Source organism: Macaca fascicularis, chromosome 20 (assembly GCF_037993035.2).
Source record: "Macaca fascicularis isolate 582-1 chromosome 20, T2T-MFA8v1.1".
NCBI lineage: Eukaryota > Metazoa > Chordata > Mammalia > Primates > Cercopithecidae > Macaca > Macaca fascicularis.
Window position 1 is genome coordinate 70,147,267 of NC_088394.1, and position 16,073 is coordinate 70,163,339.

The following is a 16,073-nucleotide window of genomic DNA, read 5'->3' on the forward strand; positions in this document are numbered from 1 at the left end:
GTGTTTTCCTCCGGATCCTTGGGCATGCGGAGGCAGGAGAGCCTAGCAGAGTGAGTGACAAACGCGAGGGAGGTGCAGCGGGGAGGGAGTGAGGGCGGCCCAGGGCCCAGCCAGGCGGGAGCCGCGCAAGAGGAGGACCAGCCAGCCAAGGCCGGGCGGCTCCAGAGGCGGCCCGGTACTCCCCAGTTTCCCAGCCTCTCGCACGCGGATCCCTGCCCCGACGCTGATTCAGGGGGTCAAAGCTTCGGAATGGGGCGGACCCCGTCGATGACTGGAGGCGCCCCCGTTTCTCTGGGTGTGGCCTGCGGACCCCCTCGGGAGCAGGTCGTCCCGCACCGGTGTCTGCCCCGGCCCCCAGGGACACCTGCACCCGCCCCACTCACGACGGCGCGTCCGGTCCCCAACCAGGCGTGGGGCGGGGTGCGAAGGTCGCGGTTCGGCCGCCCAGCCCGTGCTGCCCCCACCGCCCCCAGGCCTTGGGCAGCGCGCGCCCGGGCCACCCACCTCCCGCGGGCATGCGCAGGGCGGCCTCTCCGGACGCTGCGGCCGCGGTCCCGGCCCCGAGAGCTGAGCGCCTTCGGGGGCGGTAGAGAGAGCTGGAGGCATCTGTGTGATCGCCCCGCTTAGGTCCGCACTGAGTCGGGACGCAGCACAGCTGCCCGCGCCCGCTTAGACAGGCGAAGCCCTGGGAGGCAGTGGGAGAGGGAAAGACTGGGCCGGCGCGGGGCCGTGCGCCTGGAACCCCAGCGCTTTGGGAGGCCCACGATGGCGGATCGCTAGAGCCCAGGAGTTCGAGACCAGCCTGAGCAACATGGTGCCACCCCGTCTCTACAAAAAACACAAAAATTAGTGTGGCGCGCCAATGTGGACCTGTGGTCCCAGCTACTTGGGAGGCTGAGGCAGGAGGATCGCTTGAGCCTGGGAGGTCGAGGCTGCAGTGAACCCTGATTGCACCCCTGCACTCCAGCCTGGGCGACAGAGGGAGACCCTGTCTCAAAAAAGAAAAATAAATAAATAAACGACAGCCAGATTCACTGGGTTTGACTCCCAGCTGTGTGATCTTTTGCAAGTCAAACTCTCTGTGCCTTCAGTTCTTCACCTGTAAACTGGAATAGTGATAACCTCTTGTGCGGTGAGGTTTGAGGAGCTGGGTGAGGGAGCGGGACTGCACAGATTCTGACCACCATCGGTCCAGGTGCGATGACACTCCACCAGTGGGGGCAAGACACACGCGTGGTCTCCCAGACATCCAGAGCAGCTTCTATTAATACCCTGCCTGCCTGGGCCCAGCCATGAGAACTGCCCCTCCCCGAGGCAGAGTCTGGTCTTCCTCTTCTTGGGGAGCCCCAGAACTTCCAGAGAGTGTCCTGGACCATGAAGGTGACCAGGAAAGGGAATAGGTGGGTGGAGGCCTCTGCAGTGAAGCCTCAGGCCCCCTCTGGTCTCTCCAGGGTCGTCCTGGATAATCTGAATTTCCCTTTGAAATGAGCATGCACAGGTTCAGCTGATTCATAACTTAGTTTAATACCCTGTGAGGTTCACGCCACAGGGAAGCTCCGCTGCCCCACAGGGCCTGGGCCAGGTAGAAGAGAGCAGCCTCTTTGGATCACTGGCGGGGTCTTCTCCTTCAGCGTCTAACACTCACTCCCTGGCCCTCACTGGCCTCCATGCCTCTCTCTGCCCAACTTCCGGCAGAGTGCAAGGTCTAAGACCTCTTTGGACATGAGGCATGCGGTCTTCACCTGGCCCTTGTTCCAGACAGGTGGGCAGACAGGTAAGCAGAGCTGGTGCACCCAGGGCAGGCGAGGGAGCTGTGCGGCCAGGCCTCAGGACCCTGGACCCCACCGGGAGATGTGCTTCTGGGCTGGAAGGAAGCAGAAGAGAGCAGGGCTCGATGGCAGCCCAGGCAGTCCCAAAATGGGGGCCCTGCTGCACTCAGTCTGGAAGTGCCCATGGCCGTGGTTCCTGTGATGCTCCCGACCTTCCTAGCAGGGGCTGCTGGGAGCTGGTGCCATGCCAGGTTTCACCTCTGCCTCCACCATAGTTCATGGGGCTCCCAGGAACACCGAGAAACCCAACAGGTTCCCAGGCAGTAGCTTTCATGACAGGAGAAGAGGGTCCTTGGAGAAATTCCCTGCAGAGCTGCAGCTCTAGTCCTGCCTGTGTGGCCTTGCTGTGTGACACTGGGCCTGTCGTTGCCCCTCTAGGCTCAGGAGCCCACAGGTACAAGGCCCTGAGCAGGGCATCCTCCATGGCCCCGTGTGCCCAGACTCGCTCTGAACCTGCCACCTAGATACCCTTGCAGGCTGGACCGGGTCAGCAGCACCCCCAGGGACAGGGATCAGAGAAGGGGAGCCTCAGGAAGGCCCTCACCAAACTGGCAGATGTAGCGGTTTCGGGTTTTGCAGCGCTGGTCGTTCCAGTTGAAGGCAGCTGATGCCTGCAGCTCCACGCAGTTGCCAAACCTGCAGGCCAGGGTGTGGTGCTCAGGAAGGAAGAGTGAAGTCAGGGGTCCGGGAGAGGCCTAAACCCTCCAGCCATCAGGACCCTGCATCTCTGGGGCTCCAGAGCCCCCACCTGCAGATGGGGCTGCTGGGAACCAGGCCCATCCCTGAGCCCCCATCCCTGCTTCCCAGACCACTTCTCAGGGAAGCCCCTTCCTGGGGTAGCAGCTCTGCCTACCCCATGGCAGCACGCAGCCACACCAGCCTGTGGGGACGGTGTGGACTGGAATAGACAGCCCACTTGAGAGGTATACCTGGGAACCCAACAAGGCCGACTACCTCCAGGCAATAGGCCAGGGGCACAGGCCGGCTGCTGGCAAGGAGGGCTGGCTAAAATCACTGGAGCCCTTGGTGGCCTGGCAGCAGGACCACCTCCACCCCGGCCCTGGGCATTCCTGGGCTTTGAAGAGCAGGGTGGGGCCACATGACCAGAGGGTTCTTGGAACAGGATGGCTGGTGGGTCCACAGGTTCGGGGTTGTATTGTGAATGACTGCAGCGGGGGGTGACAGCTAAGGAATGCTGGCGTCAGTGTAACTGATGCAGGCAGAGGGCACGTGGAGGGAGGGGTGAGTGGATGAGAGTTGGAGGGATGGAGTCACAGCCAGGGGACACTGGGGATGGACAGATGGATGGAGGCTTCCTGGGCCCCTCTCTCCCACGTGACATGCCTTCCGGCTTGCATCTCCCTCACCACAGCACTGGCCCACACCAGCTGTGCCCACAACTCTCTGGCACCTGGGCAGGCACCAGCCAGGACCCAGCCAGGCAGCAGGATGGGGGGCGGCTCTTCAGTGTAGCCTGGGGGCTCTGCCAGGCAGGCCCGAGTGACAGGGAGGCCCAGGGGAGGGAGGCACCCCACACTCACCCCTGGTTGTCAGGCTGCCCAAAGGCAAAACTGGTGAAGGCCTGGTGCTCCCCTGTGGCCCAGCGGAAGGAGTCCTTGGCGGTCTTATAGGTGAGCCCTGGGCCGGGATAGTCGAGGTTGGCCCATGGCCAGAGGTCCCCCAGCCCACTCAGACCCTGGAGTCTGCTGCCAGCTGCTTCTCTGGCCCCTCCTCCCAGTGCTGGCAGCCCCCATGTGCTCCCTACCTGGACCCTCCCCGGGAAAGGGGGTGAGCAGCCGGCCCCGCTCTGGGCTCCAGGCCCTTACCACACCCTCGCCATCTGCTGGCAGCTGCCACAGCCCAGGGTTCCTGCAGCAGGTTGGGGCATCACAACCCCTTACTCGCCACACCCCTAATCAGCCGGGCACTCACCGATCCAGAAGTTCCTGGTCTCGAAGTCACTGTCAGTCACCTCGTTGGTGGTCTCCAGGCGGCCCAGGTAGAAGGCGAGGATGTCCTGCACTTTCTGGCTCTCGATCTGGGCCAGCACCCCACCTTTCCTCTGTAACCCCACCCCAGGTTACACAGGCAGGGCTCCTAGGAAGGCTGCCCCTTCCTGCCACCCCGCCCATGGCCGAGGATGTCACGTGTGTGCTGGCCAGGCTGTCGTCACCCCCAGCCCGCACAGCCTCCCTTCCAAGAGCAGGAGTCCCCTCTGCTCACATCTGCTTCTCTTCTCCCTGTGCACAGCGGCCCAACCGGCAGCCCACAGGCCCGGGCAAGGTCTGGCCCCTGAGGATGTTCTGTTTCGCCTGCACAGTGTCTTCAACATATCTGAGTTGATTGCCAACCCCAGAAATTAACTGTGGTTTCGAGAGCTGCCAGTGGAAGTCTGAGCTGCTGGTTTTATTGAGCAGCCCCGAGCTCTGGCCACTCTGATCTTGCATTCCCTCCTGCAAGGCAACCTGAAACTCCCTTAGATGGAGGTTGGCCTTGACCTTGACCCCTCAGGTCAATAAGTGACCTCCTGGCTTCTATGAGCCTCAGAGTCCATGACCCCTGCTTTCTGCTGATGAACAGGGTGAGGTCAGAGACATTGAAGAAAGCATCCCTCACTCCAGGGTCCCTCCATTAAGACCCTCACTTGAGGCCCTGGGGGGGTCCCTGGGAAGGTGGGGGTGACCATCACCTGGCATTTCATCCTGGCTCTGTAATAGGTGTCTGCCTCTGAAGACACCATGAAGCAGTCTCCGTCGATCCTCAGGTCACAGGTGTGGAAGGGAAAATGCACCTTGGCTGGGGTAGGGGAGCCTGAGTTTGTGTGCGGACTTCAGAATCCCTGCCCTTTCCTGCCCTGCCAGGGAGCTAAGCCCCTTCCTCCAGCCACCTGCTCCAACAGAGTGGGTGGTGACGGTCAGGAGTGTGCTGGTAAGTGTGGAACATTGAGCTTGCTCTCTCTCAAAAGAAAAAAAAAATCCATGATTTGTAGCATTTGCCAATTTCTTTGGTGTAAATATCCACGCTGTGGCCGGTTTCAAGCTCTCAACGTGTTGTCACCGAATTAGTTGGAAAGAGAGGTACATAGTAGGCTCCTGGGAGCTGACGCCCCATTGAAGGGGGTCTTGGGAGGGGCTGGCTCTTTGGGGGCCCTGGGGCAGGACTCACTGGCACACTGGGCTCCCCCGTAGCCGACGTCACAGACGCACGAGCACTCCTCCTCCCGAAACCGGCCGTGCACACACTGCAGGCTGCACCGCACTGCCAGGGCAGGGCAGTGGGGCAGAGGCTCAGCTCCCAGCCTTCTGGACCCCATGCTGCCCCCAAAGGCCTCGAACATCCAGGGAATGCCAACCACAGCAAGAATACCCCTCCCAGAGACAGAACCCACGAAGGCTTCTGACTGCTGGCATGCCTGGTGTCTTTGGTTTGGTTCCCACTGTAGAGTGAGGCATATCGGAGTTTGGGAGGTGACCTGCCCATAGTCACAGAGTGGGTTAGGGTTGAGGGGCAGTGGGGCAAGAAGCCACTTCTGGATCCTAATTCTGTCCTCCTCCCAAAGCCTAAGGGGCTGAACCTGATTTCACTGTGAATCTCCTCCACAGCTCAGGGTCTGGCAAATAGCCAGTGCTATGCAGTGGGCAGACTCAGGGAGTACACGGTCAGCACCTCTAACACCCTTGAGACTCAGGAAGTGTAGCAGCCCCAGGACCTGCTGCGAGAGCAGCGCTGGGCACACCCAGGTTCCAGTGCCCTCACCTTGGCAGTACCTGCCAGTGTAGCCAGGTGGACAGTGGCAGTGGCAGGTGCTGATGTTGAGACGTCCGTGGTTCTGGCAGCTCATGCGACAAGGGTTCCTGGGGACCTCTGGTCAGAGGAGGAGGGGACTCCGAGAAAAGGGTCTCCTCCCAGCAGGCCGGGCAGGAGCCTCCCTGGGTGCTGAGGGTCGGGGCTTCCGGGACAGCCCAGTAGGATGCTGCCACCCCTACCCCAGGGTCACCAGACTGAGCCCTCATGCACTCACCACAGAGCCCCCCTGCATGGTCCCAGGCTTTGAAGCAGCCCGAGATGCTGGCTGTGCATAGCGAACACCAGGCACCCTTCTTATAGGGGACGATTGTCTTTCCGTTGACCTCCCAGTTGCCTCTGTGACGACGAGCAGGCACCACAGGGTGTGGGAGGGCCTGGACTTGGGCAAGGCAGTGGTGGGTCCCTGCTGCCTGCCCCCCTGGCCCCTACAGTTCCTGTGGCCTCGCCAGAGAGTTAGGGAGCTGGGTGAGATAGAGAGATTCCCTGGGAGAGAAGAGATGACCTCCAAACGAATCCTGGACAAACTCCCTGATACCAGGACTGGTACCCAGGAAGGGGCATCCACAGAGCAGTACCTTCTGCATGGCCACAATCTTCAGCACCCTCTGCCTTTCCTCTCCTCCCTTCTCCCACCAAGGGTGCAGAGGAAGGTGTCAGACTTTACTTTCAGGTGGATGGGGGGGCATCTCACCCTCAGTGAAAGTGCCCCTCCCTGCCTCCCAGACATCCCAGCAGAGGGTGTAGCAGGGCTTACCCGGGGGAGTAGGCACAGACAAAGGCTTCTGTCGCTGCCTGGTCTGCAGAGCACAGGTGCCGCCCACAGCCCAGCTGGCTTGAGGTGGCCCACACGAGCTACAGGAGACACAGGGGATCAGAAACCCTATCGTGAACTCCTGGGGAGGGGAACACAGCTTTCACTATCATCCAGGCGGACAGAGGGCTCCCTCACCTCCTCGGGAGCTCAGGAGCAGCAGCTGTCCTGGGCAGGGGTAGAAGTATGGGTGGGAATAGTCCAGGAAGGCTTTTTAATTTTTTTAATTTTTTTTATTTTTGAGATGGAGTTTCACTCTTCTTGCCCAGGCTGCACTGCAATGGCACAATCTCGGCTCACCGCAACCTCCACCTCCTGGGTTCATGCGATTCTCTTGTTTCAACCTCCTGAGTAGCTGGGATTACAGGTGACTGCCACCACGCCTGGCTAATTTTTTTTGTATTTTTAGTAGAGATGGGGTTTCTCCATGTTGGACTGGTCTTGAACTCCCAACCTCGGGTGATCCGCCTGCCTCAGCCTCCCAAAGTGCTGGGATTATAGGTGTGAGCCACCATGCCTGGCCTAGGAAGGCTTTCTTAGTTGAGAGGGGAATGGAGAGGGGAGGGCTAGCAGATACCTGAAGGGAGGGGAGATCGTTGATGGGTGGAGGGGACTAGCCAAAAAAAGACTGGGACATCAAGGGCCTTGTGACTGCATTATGACCACAACCCTTCACTTCTTGCACTAGCCCACTCTTTTAAATGTGACTCTGCAGCTTTTTGCAGTAAGGAGAGGTGTCTCTTTCCTTGCTCCTTGAATCTGGCTGGCCCTGTAACTGGTGTTGGCCACCAGAATGCAGCAGAAGTGATATTGAGCTGATTTTGAACTTGGCCTTAAGAGACCTTGCCATTTCCACTCATTCTCATAGAACCATGCTCAGCCACTACATGAACAAGCTCAGTAAAGCCTGGTGGAGGTTGAAAGGCCTCATGGAATACAGATGAACCACTAGAGGCCTTTTTGCACAGCCAGCTCCCAGCCAGCCCCCTACTTGATTGCAGGCATATGAGTGGGCCCAGCCAAGACCAGAAAACCTCCCTGCTGAGCCCAACCCAAGTGGCTGACATGCAGAATCGTAAGCTGCTAAATTTTGGGGTAGAATGTCATGCAGCAAAAGCTAATGGATACAGCTCTGCAAACCAGTTTAAAGTCTTAGAATCAGCGACAACTTGGAAATAGCACAAATGGCCAATATATAAGAAAAGTGAAACAAACTCTCCAGTAGAGACTAAAAATTACATGTACAAGACTGGCTTGTAGCAGCCAGATGTGAACATGTGATCATATACATGTATCCAACACTTAAAGAACATGTATTGTTTTTCGGAATGCATGGGACTTCTGCAAACCACAAAGCAAGACCACACATTAGACCACTATGCAAGTTTCAACAAATACCAAAGAATCAACACATCCTACACGCCACATTCTATGAATTCAGTGCAATGAAATTTAAACTGAATAATTTACAAGTAAATTAAGAAGATAACATAGTTCAGAAACTTAAAGATACACTTCAAAATCTAAAACAACATCATGGCTAGGTGTGGTGGTTCACATCTGTAATCCCAGCACTTTGGGAGGCTGAGTTGGGTGGATCATGTGAGTTCAGAAGTTCCAGATCAGCCTGGTCAGCATGGCAAAACCCTTTCTCTAATACAAATACAAGAAATTAGCCAGGCATGGTGGCATACACCTGTATTCCCATCTACTTTGGACCTGAGGTGGGAAGATCACCTGAGCCCAGGAAGTTGAGGCTGCAGTGAGCTGAGATTGCACCACTGCACTCCAGCCTGGGCGACAGAGCCAGACCCTGTCTCAAAACAAAGACAATATCGTGATTGGAAATAGAAAAAAATCCCTAAATAACAATGAAAACATTAAATATCAAAACTTATTGGATGTAGCTGAAATCGTTTAAAGGGAAATTTATAGCTTTAAATGTATATAGTATAAACAAAAAAGATTTAAAATTAATGATCTAAATATTCATATCAAGAAAATTAGAAACAATAATAGAGGCCGGGCACGGTGGCTCATGCCTGTAATCCCAACAGTTTGGGAGGCCGAGGTGGGTGGATTACCTGAGGTCAGGGGTTCGAGACCAGCCTGGCCAACATGGCAAAACCCCGTCTCTACTAAAAATACAAAAATTAGCTGGGTGTGGTGGTGGGCGCCTGTAATCCCAGATACTCAGGAGGCTGACACAGGAGAATCTCTTGAACTCAGGAGGAGGAGGTTGTAGTGAGCTGAGATCGCGCCACTGCACTCCAGCCTGGGTGACAGAGCGAGACTCTGACTCAAAAAAACCCAACAAAAACAAAATAAACAAAAAACAACTAACAACAAGAAAACAGGGTTAGGTTTTTCACACCTTTGAGTCTGACAAAACTTAAGGAGCCAGGGCTGGGCGCAGTGGCTCACGCCTGTAATCCCAGCACTCTGGGAGGCCGAGGTGGGCAGATCATGAGGTCAAGAGATTGAGACCATCCTGGCTAACATGGTGAAACCACGTCTCTACTAAAAAATACAAAAAATTAGCCGGGTGTGGTGGTGGGTGCCTGTAGTCCCAGTTACTTGGGAGGCTGAGGCAGGAGAATGGTTTGAACCTGGGGGGCGGAGCTTGCAGTGAGCCAAGATCGCACCACTGCACTCCAGTCTGGGCGACAGAGCAAGACTCCGTCTCAAAAAAAAAAAAAAAAAATTAAAGAGCCACAAGATCTTTGGGAAGTGGGAACTGGTTTGCTGGTCTCTCCAGTTGGTGTAATCACTTTGGCAACACCTAGTTGTAGGCACATGTTCTTTTTTCTCTGAGACAGGGTTTTACTCCTGCTGGCCAGGCTGGAGTGCAATGGTACAATCTCAGCTCAGTGCAATCTTCACCTCCCAGGCTCAAGCAATTCTCCTACCTCAGCCTCCCAAGTAACTGGAACTACAGGCACACACCATCACACCCGGGTAATTTTTGTATTTTTTGTAGAGGCAGGTTTTTGCCATGTGGCCCAGGCTGGTCTCAAACTCCTGGGCTCAGGCAATCCTCCCACCTTGGCCTCCCAAAGTGCTGGGATTACAGGCGTGAGCCACCATGCCCAGCCTTATGTAATACTTAAACATGCACAACACACTTGCGTAAGTAGTAGAGGTATTCAATATTTCCTGGGATTTCGCTTGTGTTTTTCAGTGCCATACCTTAGCACCTGAACAGTGCCAGGTGTGTATAGAAAATCCTCAACAAATATCTGTTGAATGAAGAGAAAAAATGGAAACTTGCTTGGCAGTGATGCTCCTGAACTTCAAGAAGATTCCCTCCAGGGAGGGACAGCAGGGAAAAGGGAGGAGCGGGGCTTTAGTTTAGTAGCATCTTCTAAACCTAGGTAGTGGGTAAGAGTGGGGCCATTTTAAATTTATGTTTGAGGCCAGGCACAGTGGCTCACACGTGTAATCCCAGCACTTTGGGAGGCCCAGGCAGGTGGATCACTTGAGGTCAGGGGTTTGAGACCCAGCCTGGCCAACATGGTGAAACCCCATCTCTACTAAAAATACAAAAATTAGCCAGGTGTGGTGGCTCATGCCTGTAGTCCCAGCTACTTGGGAGGCTGAGGCAGAAGAATCACTTGAATCTGGGAGGTGTAGGTTCTAGTGAGCTGCGATCACGCCATTCCACTCCATTCTGGGTGACAGAACAAGACTTCGTCTCAAATAAATAAATAAATAAATAAATAAATAAGTTTATGTTTGAAATTATTATTCATATTTCAGATTGAAAAAAAGTCGCTTAGTCCAGGCGTAGTGGCTCACACCTATAATTCCAGCACTTTGGGAGGCTGAGGCGGGCAGATCATTTGAGGTCTGGAGTTCGAGATCAGCCTGACCAACATGGTGAAACCCCATCTCTACTAAAAATACCAAAAAAATGAGCTGGGTGTAGTGGCGCGTACCTGTAATCCCAGCTACTCGGGAGGCTGAGGCACAAGAATCGCTTGAATCTAGGAGACAGAGGTTGCAGTGAGCTGAGATCATGCCACTGCACTCCAGCCTGTGGTGACAGAGTGAGACCGTGTCTCCAAAAAAGCAAAAATATGGCCAGGCACAGTGGCTCACGCCTGTAATCCCAGCACTTTGGGAGGTTGAGGCGGGTGGATCACGAGGTCAGGAGATCGAGACCATACTGGCTAACACAGTGAAACCCCATCTCTACTAAAAATACAAAAAATTAGCTGGGCGTGGTTGTGGGCACCTGTAATCCCAGCTACTCAGGAGGCTGAAGCACAAGAATCACTTGAACCCAGGAGGCGGAGGTTGCAGTGAGCCGAGATTGCACCGTTGCACTGTAGCCTGGGCGACAGAGCAAGACTCTGTCTCAAAAAAAAAAAAAGTAAAACTAAACAAATTGGAGGAAAAGGAATCCCAACATTTAGGTCAAACTAGCCTCTTCTGAGATGGCCCAGCAGGAGCCTGTATCTGGGAACTGGCACACTGGCATCACTGCAACACACTCACCTGCGTGTAGTGGGTGCAGGTGGCATTGCGGGCACACTCCCCTGCCGCGTGGCTGTACCACTGCCCCTCTGCAAACCACAGGCTGACCACTTCGACAAAGGACGCTGAGCCCGCAGGCAGCAGCTGCACGTTCCAGCCCACTTGCAAGGTGCGCCACGGGGCGGACGCCAGGCTCGGGGTTGGGGTTCCACAGAGGGCTGCCCTGGCTTGAGCCAGTTGGGCCAGGCTGTCACTCCAGTCCTGGGGGAAACACAAACAGAGACATCTGTGGGAGGCCTTTGACTGCTGGGCCAGGCCTCCCCTACCATCTCTGAGCATCCACCGGGTGCCAGGTCAGGAGGCAAAGAGAGCACTGGATGAGGAGTCCTGCTGGAGGAAGCAGTGGTGTTGTCTGATGCTTGTCCAGGAGGAGCCCAGCCTCTCAGGACTGAGCCTCCATCTCTGAATCCTGTTGTGGGCATCCTTCAGCCCTGCCCAGGCAGTGGGATGGGCTCCTGCTGTCTTTCTCCCATCTGGTCAAGTGAGCAGTGCCCATGCCTTACAGACTGGTTCTGTGTTTGGGCCCTGGCCGTTGTCAGAAAGGCTCCCCTACTCCCACCGGGCCATGCTGCCCTCCTGTGATGCAAGACGCCCTACAGCCACGCCTCTCCGCCCTGGTCTCCTGTCCCCCGTACCCGCCTCATCGGCTCCCTACCACGCACAGCTAACCCCGCCCCCTCCCTCTTCTTCTTTTTTTTTTTTTTTTTTTTTTTTTTTTTTTTTTTGAGACGGAGTCTCGCTCTGTCACCCAGGCTGGAGTGCAGTGGCCGGATTTCAGCTCACTGCAAGCTCCGCCTCCCGGGTTCACGCCATTCTCCTGCCTCAGCCTCCCGAGTAGCTGGGACTACAGGCGCCCGCCACCTCGCCCGGCTAGTTTTTTGTATTTTTTAGTAGAGACGGGGTTTCACCGGGTTAGCCAGGATGGTCTTGATCTCCTGACCTTGTGATCCGCCCGTCTCGGCCTCCCAAAGTGCTGGGATTACAGGCTTGAGCCACCGCGCCCGGCCGCTTCTTCTTCTTTTTTTTAAGACAGAGTCTCACCCTGTTGCCCAGTCTGGAGTGCAGTGGAGCAATCTCGGCTTACTGCAAACTCCGCCTCCCAGGTTCAAGCGATTCTCCTGCCTCAGCCTCCCAAGTAGCTGGGATTAGAGCCATGTGACACCACATCTGGCTAATTTTTGTATTTTTAGTAGAGACAGGGTTTCACCACGTTGGCAATGCTGGTCTCAAACTGCTGACCTTAGGTGATCTGCTTGCGTCAGCCTCCCAAAGTGCTGGGATTACAGGTGTCAGCCAAGGCGCCCAGCCCCCTCCCTCTTCTTAAACAAGGGGCCTGGCAATCGCCACCCCTGGGTGACCTGCTGCAGACCCCTGATCTCCCGAGACTCCCTGAGCTCATCTGTAAATGGAGCAGGGAGGTGCCTGTAGGATAGAACTCAAAAGCACTGAGTGGGTGCAGGGTGGGGGGGCCCTCAGGGCTGCACCCCAAGCCGACTTTGCCCTGCACTAATGTCCATTGGGGTTTTACCTCTGATGAAGGCTCCCCGGGGTCCCTCAGCAACCCCACACCTCCACAAGACCTTCAGTCTCCACTGTGTCCAGAGAAGGGGTGCCCCAGAGCCCTAGAGGCCCGGAGGGTGCTTGGGGCCGGGCCATGAGGGAGGCTGAGACATGGAGCTCCATTTGCACCTTTATGGAAATGAAGTTTTCTAGGACTTTGACAAAAGGGCCCTGGAAAGGGTGCCAACTGCCAGCCATTGACTGCCGCAGGCCCTCCTGGGGTCCCAGGCAGGAGTACCCACCACGGAGGTCACAGCTGGGAGCAGCCCTGGCGGCACAGGGTCTGAGCCTGAGGAGCGGCCGAGCCGCTCAGGGCGGGGAAAGGGAGAGAAGTGACCTCCCCCATTTAGCCACCCCACCCCCACCTCCTGGGAAACTGACCCTACAGTGCTCAAGGACGCCACCGTGGCCGCCTGCCTCGGAGGAGTTCATGGGAAGCAGCCATGGGGAACCCTCCCGCCCCCACCACCCTGCCCTGGCTCCCTGGCCTGCTAACATGGGCTGGGGCTGCTGGGGTCCCAGACAATGGGGGGCAGCGTTTCTGAGCCCCCAGATGACATCCCCAACCCAGCAGCCCCAGCCAGGCTGGTGGAGAACACTATACCCCCGATCCCCGGCCCCTGCTGAAAATGTGGACGACTGAGTGAGCAGAGAACATGGGCAAGGCCTGTCCTAGTGGCTCAGATAAGCTCAGGAGGAGGCGCTGGGTCCTTGCACAGAAGCGCCTCCCCAGCCCAGCAGGACCCTCTCCCTCCCTGGCCCTCCCGCCCTGCAGGGGTCCTTCCCTGGAGGAGGGGATCCGGCTCCTCCAGCGGCTCCTGGTCTCCGTGGCAACAAGATGCCAGGGAAGGCCCAAGGTCCTGCCCTTCAGGCAAGTGGGAGCCAAGGGGCCCGACCTCCTGAACTGAGGGTGGGGGGTTAAGAAGTTGCAGAGACCTCCAGCAACCAGGGCCTTGGTCCCTCAGGGCCAAAGTGCCTGGCTGTGCCTTCCCACCCCGGTCAAGTGGAAGAGTGCCTGGACAGGCGTGGCCTCCCGAGCTGCCCTCTGGGGTCTGTGCCTCCAGCCGCCCCCCTGGCAGAGCCCAGCTGGGTCTGGTACTCACCAGCCTCCGCATGTCAGCCGCAGGGGGCTGGACCCAGCTGCGCAGGCGGTTGTGCAGGGAAAGGAGCAAGAAACTCTCCTTCCTGGTCAGGGCTGGGGTGGGGAGAGAAGGGAGTTTTTTCCGTTCTTAGGTAGCCCGAGGATGGGGGCACCTGGACCCACCACAGCAAAATAAGCACACGTCCCCGCCCTCGGAAAACAAGATGGGAGAGGAGTATGGTGGGTGCAGGGGACAGGGGGCACAGTGATGCAGCCAGGCTGAGAGAGAGACCAGGTACAGCAGGCGTGGGCTGAGTGCTGGGGATGGGGTGGCGGGAGGGAACAGAGGTGGGGGCTGGGTGTAGGGGGGCCAGCCCTGGCTCCCAGCAGGTCCCTGTCTGGGGCTCCTCTGGGCCACTGAGTTTCTCCAGGCCCCAGCCACAGACTCCCTCGGGCATTCCTCCTTGACCCCAGCCCTGGCCCCCTTCCTCCTCCTTCCTCACCAGTCCAGCATCCACCCCTCACCGCCCCAGGCTGTCCCAGGGCTTCCTCATTAAACCACCTGCAGGACTGGCCTGGGACCGGGCTTCCAGAAGTCTCCTAGCACCCACTCCACCGAGCTCGTAATGGTGCCTCCACCTACCTCCTCACCAGGTGTCCCTTACCTCTGGCCATCGGAGCCTGCTCCTGTAGCTGGGGTGGCCACACCTCTGCCCAGGTGGTGCCAAGGAAGGCCAGGAGCACAGCCAGGAGGTGCCCCCGGCCAGGGGAGGTCTCCGAATGCAGCATGGGTCTGTTGGGCCTGTCAGGCGCTCCGAGCACAGCCTGGCTCAGCCACCCGGCCTGTTTCTCAGGCTGGATGGAGCTATTCACAATCTCCAGGAGTCAGGCTGGGCTGGTAGACAAAAGAGGGAGGCTGGTGAGTGAGTAATCAGTGTGTCCAAACAGCCTCCTGTTGGCGCTGGCATGAAAAGAGACGACTCCGGGGGATGCCTGCCTGCTCTGGCCTCAGCCTGGCCAGCCCGCCCCCGACAGCAGGCAGAGTGGCGTGCACTGACCCCGTGGCCCCTGCTAATCATTGTAGGATTATTAGCGCCCTTGGGGAGCCCCCAGAGACCCCGCTGATTGGCCCACGGACATTCCAGGGCTGCGGATTAGTGACCAACGGCTGTGTCTTGTCTGGGACAGTGTCCTCCGAGCCCACTGATGGCTTCCACTCCCCAGTCCTGGGCCCTGGGAGGAGGCTGGGACCTCGGCTATGGTCCTTCTGGTGAGCAAGAACTGGGCAAGACCCCAGGGGAGTTATTTTCTTTCTCAGGAAGCTCGTCCCAACCCCCCAGCCATGAATTAAACATAGGCAAGAGGTAACCGCACACCAGAGAGGTGCGATCTGTGGGCCTGAAGAGGGGTGGGCTGCGGCCGCACCTGCGCTAGGAAAAGGGTGCCTTAGGAAAGTCTATCTGGGCAGTGTCGGGGGCTGGGCCCAGCCCCGGTGCCCACCACCTTCACCCACGTGACTATGGGCCATGGGGGAGTGAGGCAGGAGGAGTCAAGGCAGGCGGGGACCAGAGCACGTGATGCCCTTGGCTGACTCCAGTCCTGCTCGGATCAAGTCTGCTTCTAGACAGGCGGCGTAGCAGGAGGGCAGCACCTTGCCATGAAGTTCCGTGGCCCAGTCGTGGTTGGCATGATCCCACCAGAGTGAGCTGGAGCAGATCTGCACCGTGGGCCACAGGACAGCCCTGAAAAAACAGGGCTGTCCTGTGGGCCGCAGCCTAATGCCCACATTCCTCTCGGGGCAGATCAAAGGTTATTCAACCAGGTCACAGCCTTGCAAACCAACTACGTCCTCCTTCTGGAGTTTGTGTGATCCCTGGCCCGAGCCCGCACCTTCTCGGAGTGGGGTTCCAACTCCGTGGAAGCTCCGCTGAGATGCAGGTAGGGTTGGCTTTCCTGGGGAAACACCAGTGGAATGCGGCTATCGTCATGGGTGCCAGGGATGCGGACGAGGCCAGGCATACAGGACGTGCAGGCAGTCTGGAACTGCGTGTCCCCCACAATACCTAGGGGCTCAGGAGTTTCTTCTCCCTCAAACAGAAACCCAGCACCCTCAGGGTCACCGCATGCGGGTCCTAGCAATGCTTAATAGTTACCTGTTTTTTGGTGTATTTTTACTTTTTAGACAGTCTCACTCACTCACTCAGGTTGGAGTGTTATAATCTCAGCTCACTGCAGCCTTGACCTCTTGGGCCCAAGTGATCCTCCCACCTCAGCCTCCCAAGTAGCTGGGACCAGGTGTTTGCCACCATGCCTGGCTTATTTTTTTATTTTTTTGGTAGAGACAGGATTTCGTCGTGTTGTCTAGGCTGGTCTCCAACTCCTGGGCTCAAGCGATCTTCCCACCTTGGCCTCCCAAAGTGCTGGGGTTACAGGCATGAGCCACCAC

At 57.3% G+C, this 16,073-nt stretch overlaps 1 protein-coding gene across 6 annotated transcripts; it reads right to left on the reverse strand.

The window, feature by feature from the left end:
* Positions 1-1,499: 1,499 nt before the first annotated feature.
* LOC102138242 (C-type lectin domain family 18 member A) lies at positions 1,500-14,631 on the reverse strand. Of its 6 annotated transcripts, XM_015442800.3 has the most exons (12): positions 14,293-14,631; positions 13,650-13,741; positions 10,948-11,187; positions 6,391-6,488; positions 5,851-5,972; positions 5,586-5,693; positions 4,995-5,087; positions 4,519-4,625; positions 3,762-3,891; positions 3,371-3,467; positions 2,374-2,465; positions 1,500-1,864 (listed from the first exon to the last, which is right to left on the reverse strand). In XM_015442800.3, the coding sequence occupies exons 1-12, from the start codon at positions 14,414-14,416 to the stop codon at positions 1,827-1,829; spliced, it is 1,341 nt and encodes a 446-aa protein (XP_015298286.3). In that variant the 5' UTR covers positions 14,417-14,631; the 3' UTR covers positions 1,500-1,826. The 6 variants fall into 6 exon arrangements, 4 of the variants coding, with proteins under 4 accessions (XP_015298286.3, XP_065393236.1, XP_015298287.3 ...); XM_065537164.1 differs by lacking the exon at positions 10,948-11,187; XM_015442801.3 differs by lacking the exon at positions 4,995-5,087.
* Between the last annotated feature and the right edge of the window lie 1,442 nt (positions 14,632-16,073).

Excerpts from the sequence above, each read along its gene's own strand:
- LOC102138242 (XM_015442800.3), bottom strand. The coding sequence starts at position 14,416 with ATGCTGCATTCGGAGACCTCCCCTGGCCGGGGGCACCTCCTGGCTGTG. Across the intron at positions 2,466-3,370 it reads GGGCAGCCTGACAACCAGGG|GTTTGGCAACTGCGTGGAGC; the intron begins GTGAGTGTGGGG and ends CCTGGCCTGCAG. Across the intron at positions 1,865-2,373 it reads CCGCTACATCTGCCAGTTTG|CCCAGAAGCACATCTCCCGG; the intron begins GTGAGGGCCTTC and ends GCTTCCTTCCAG.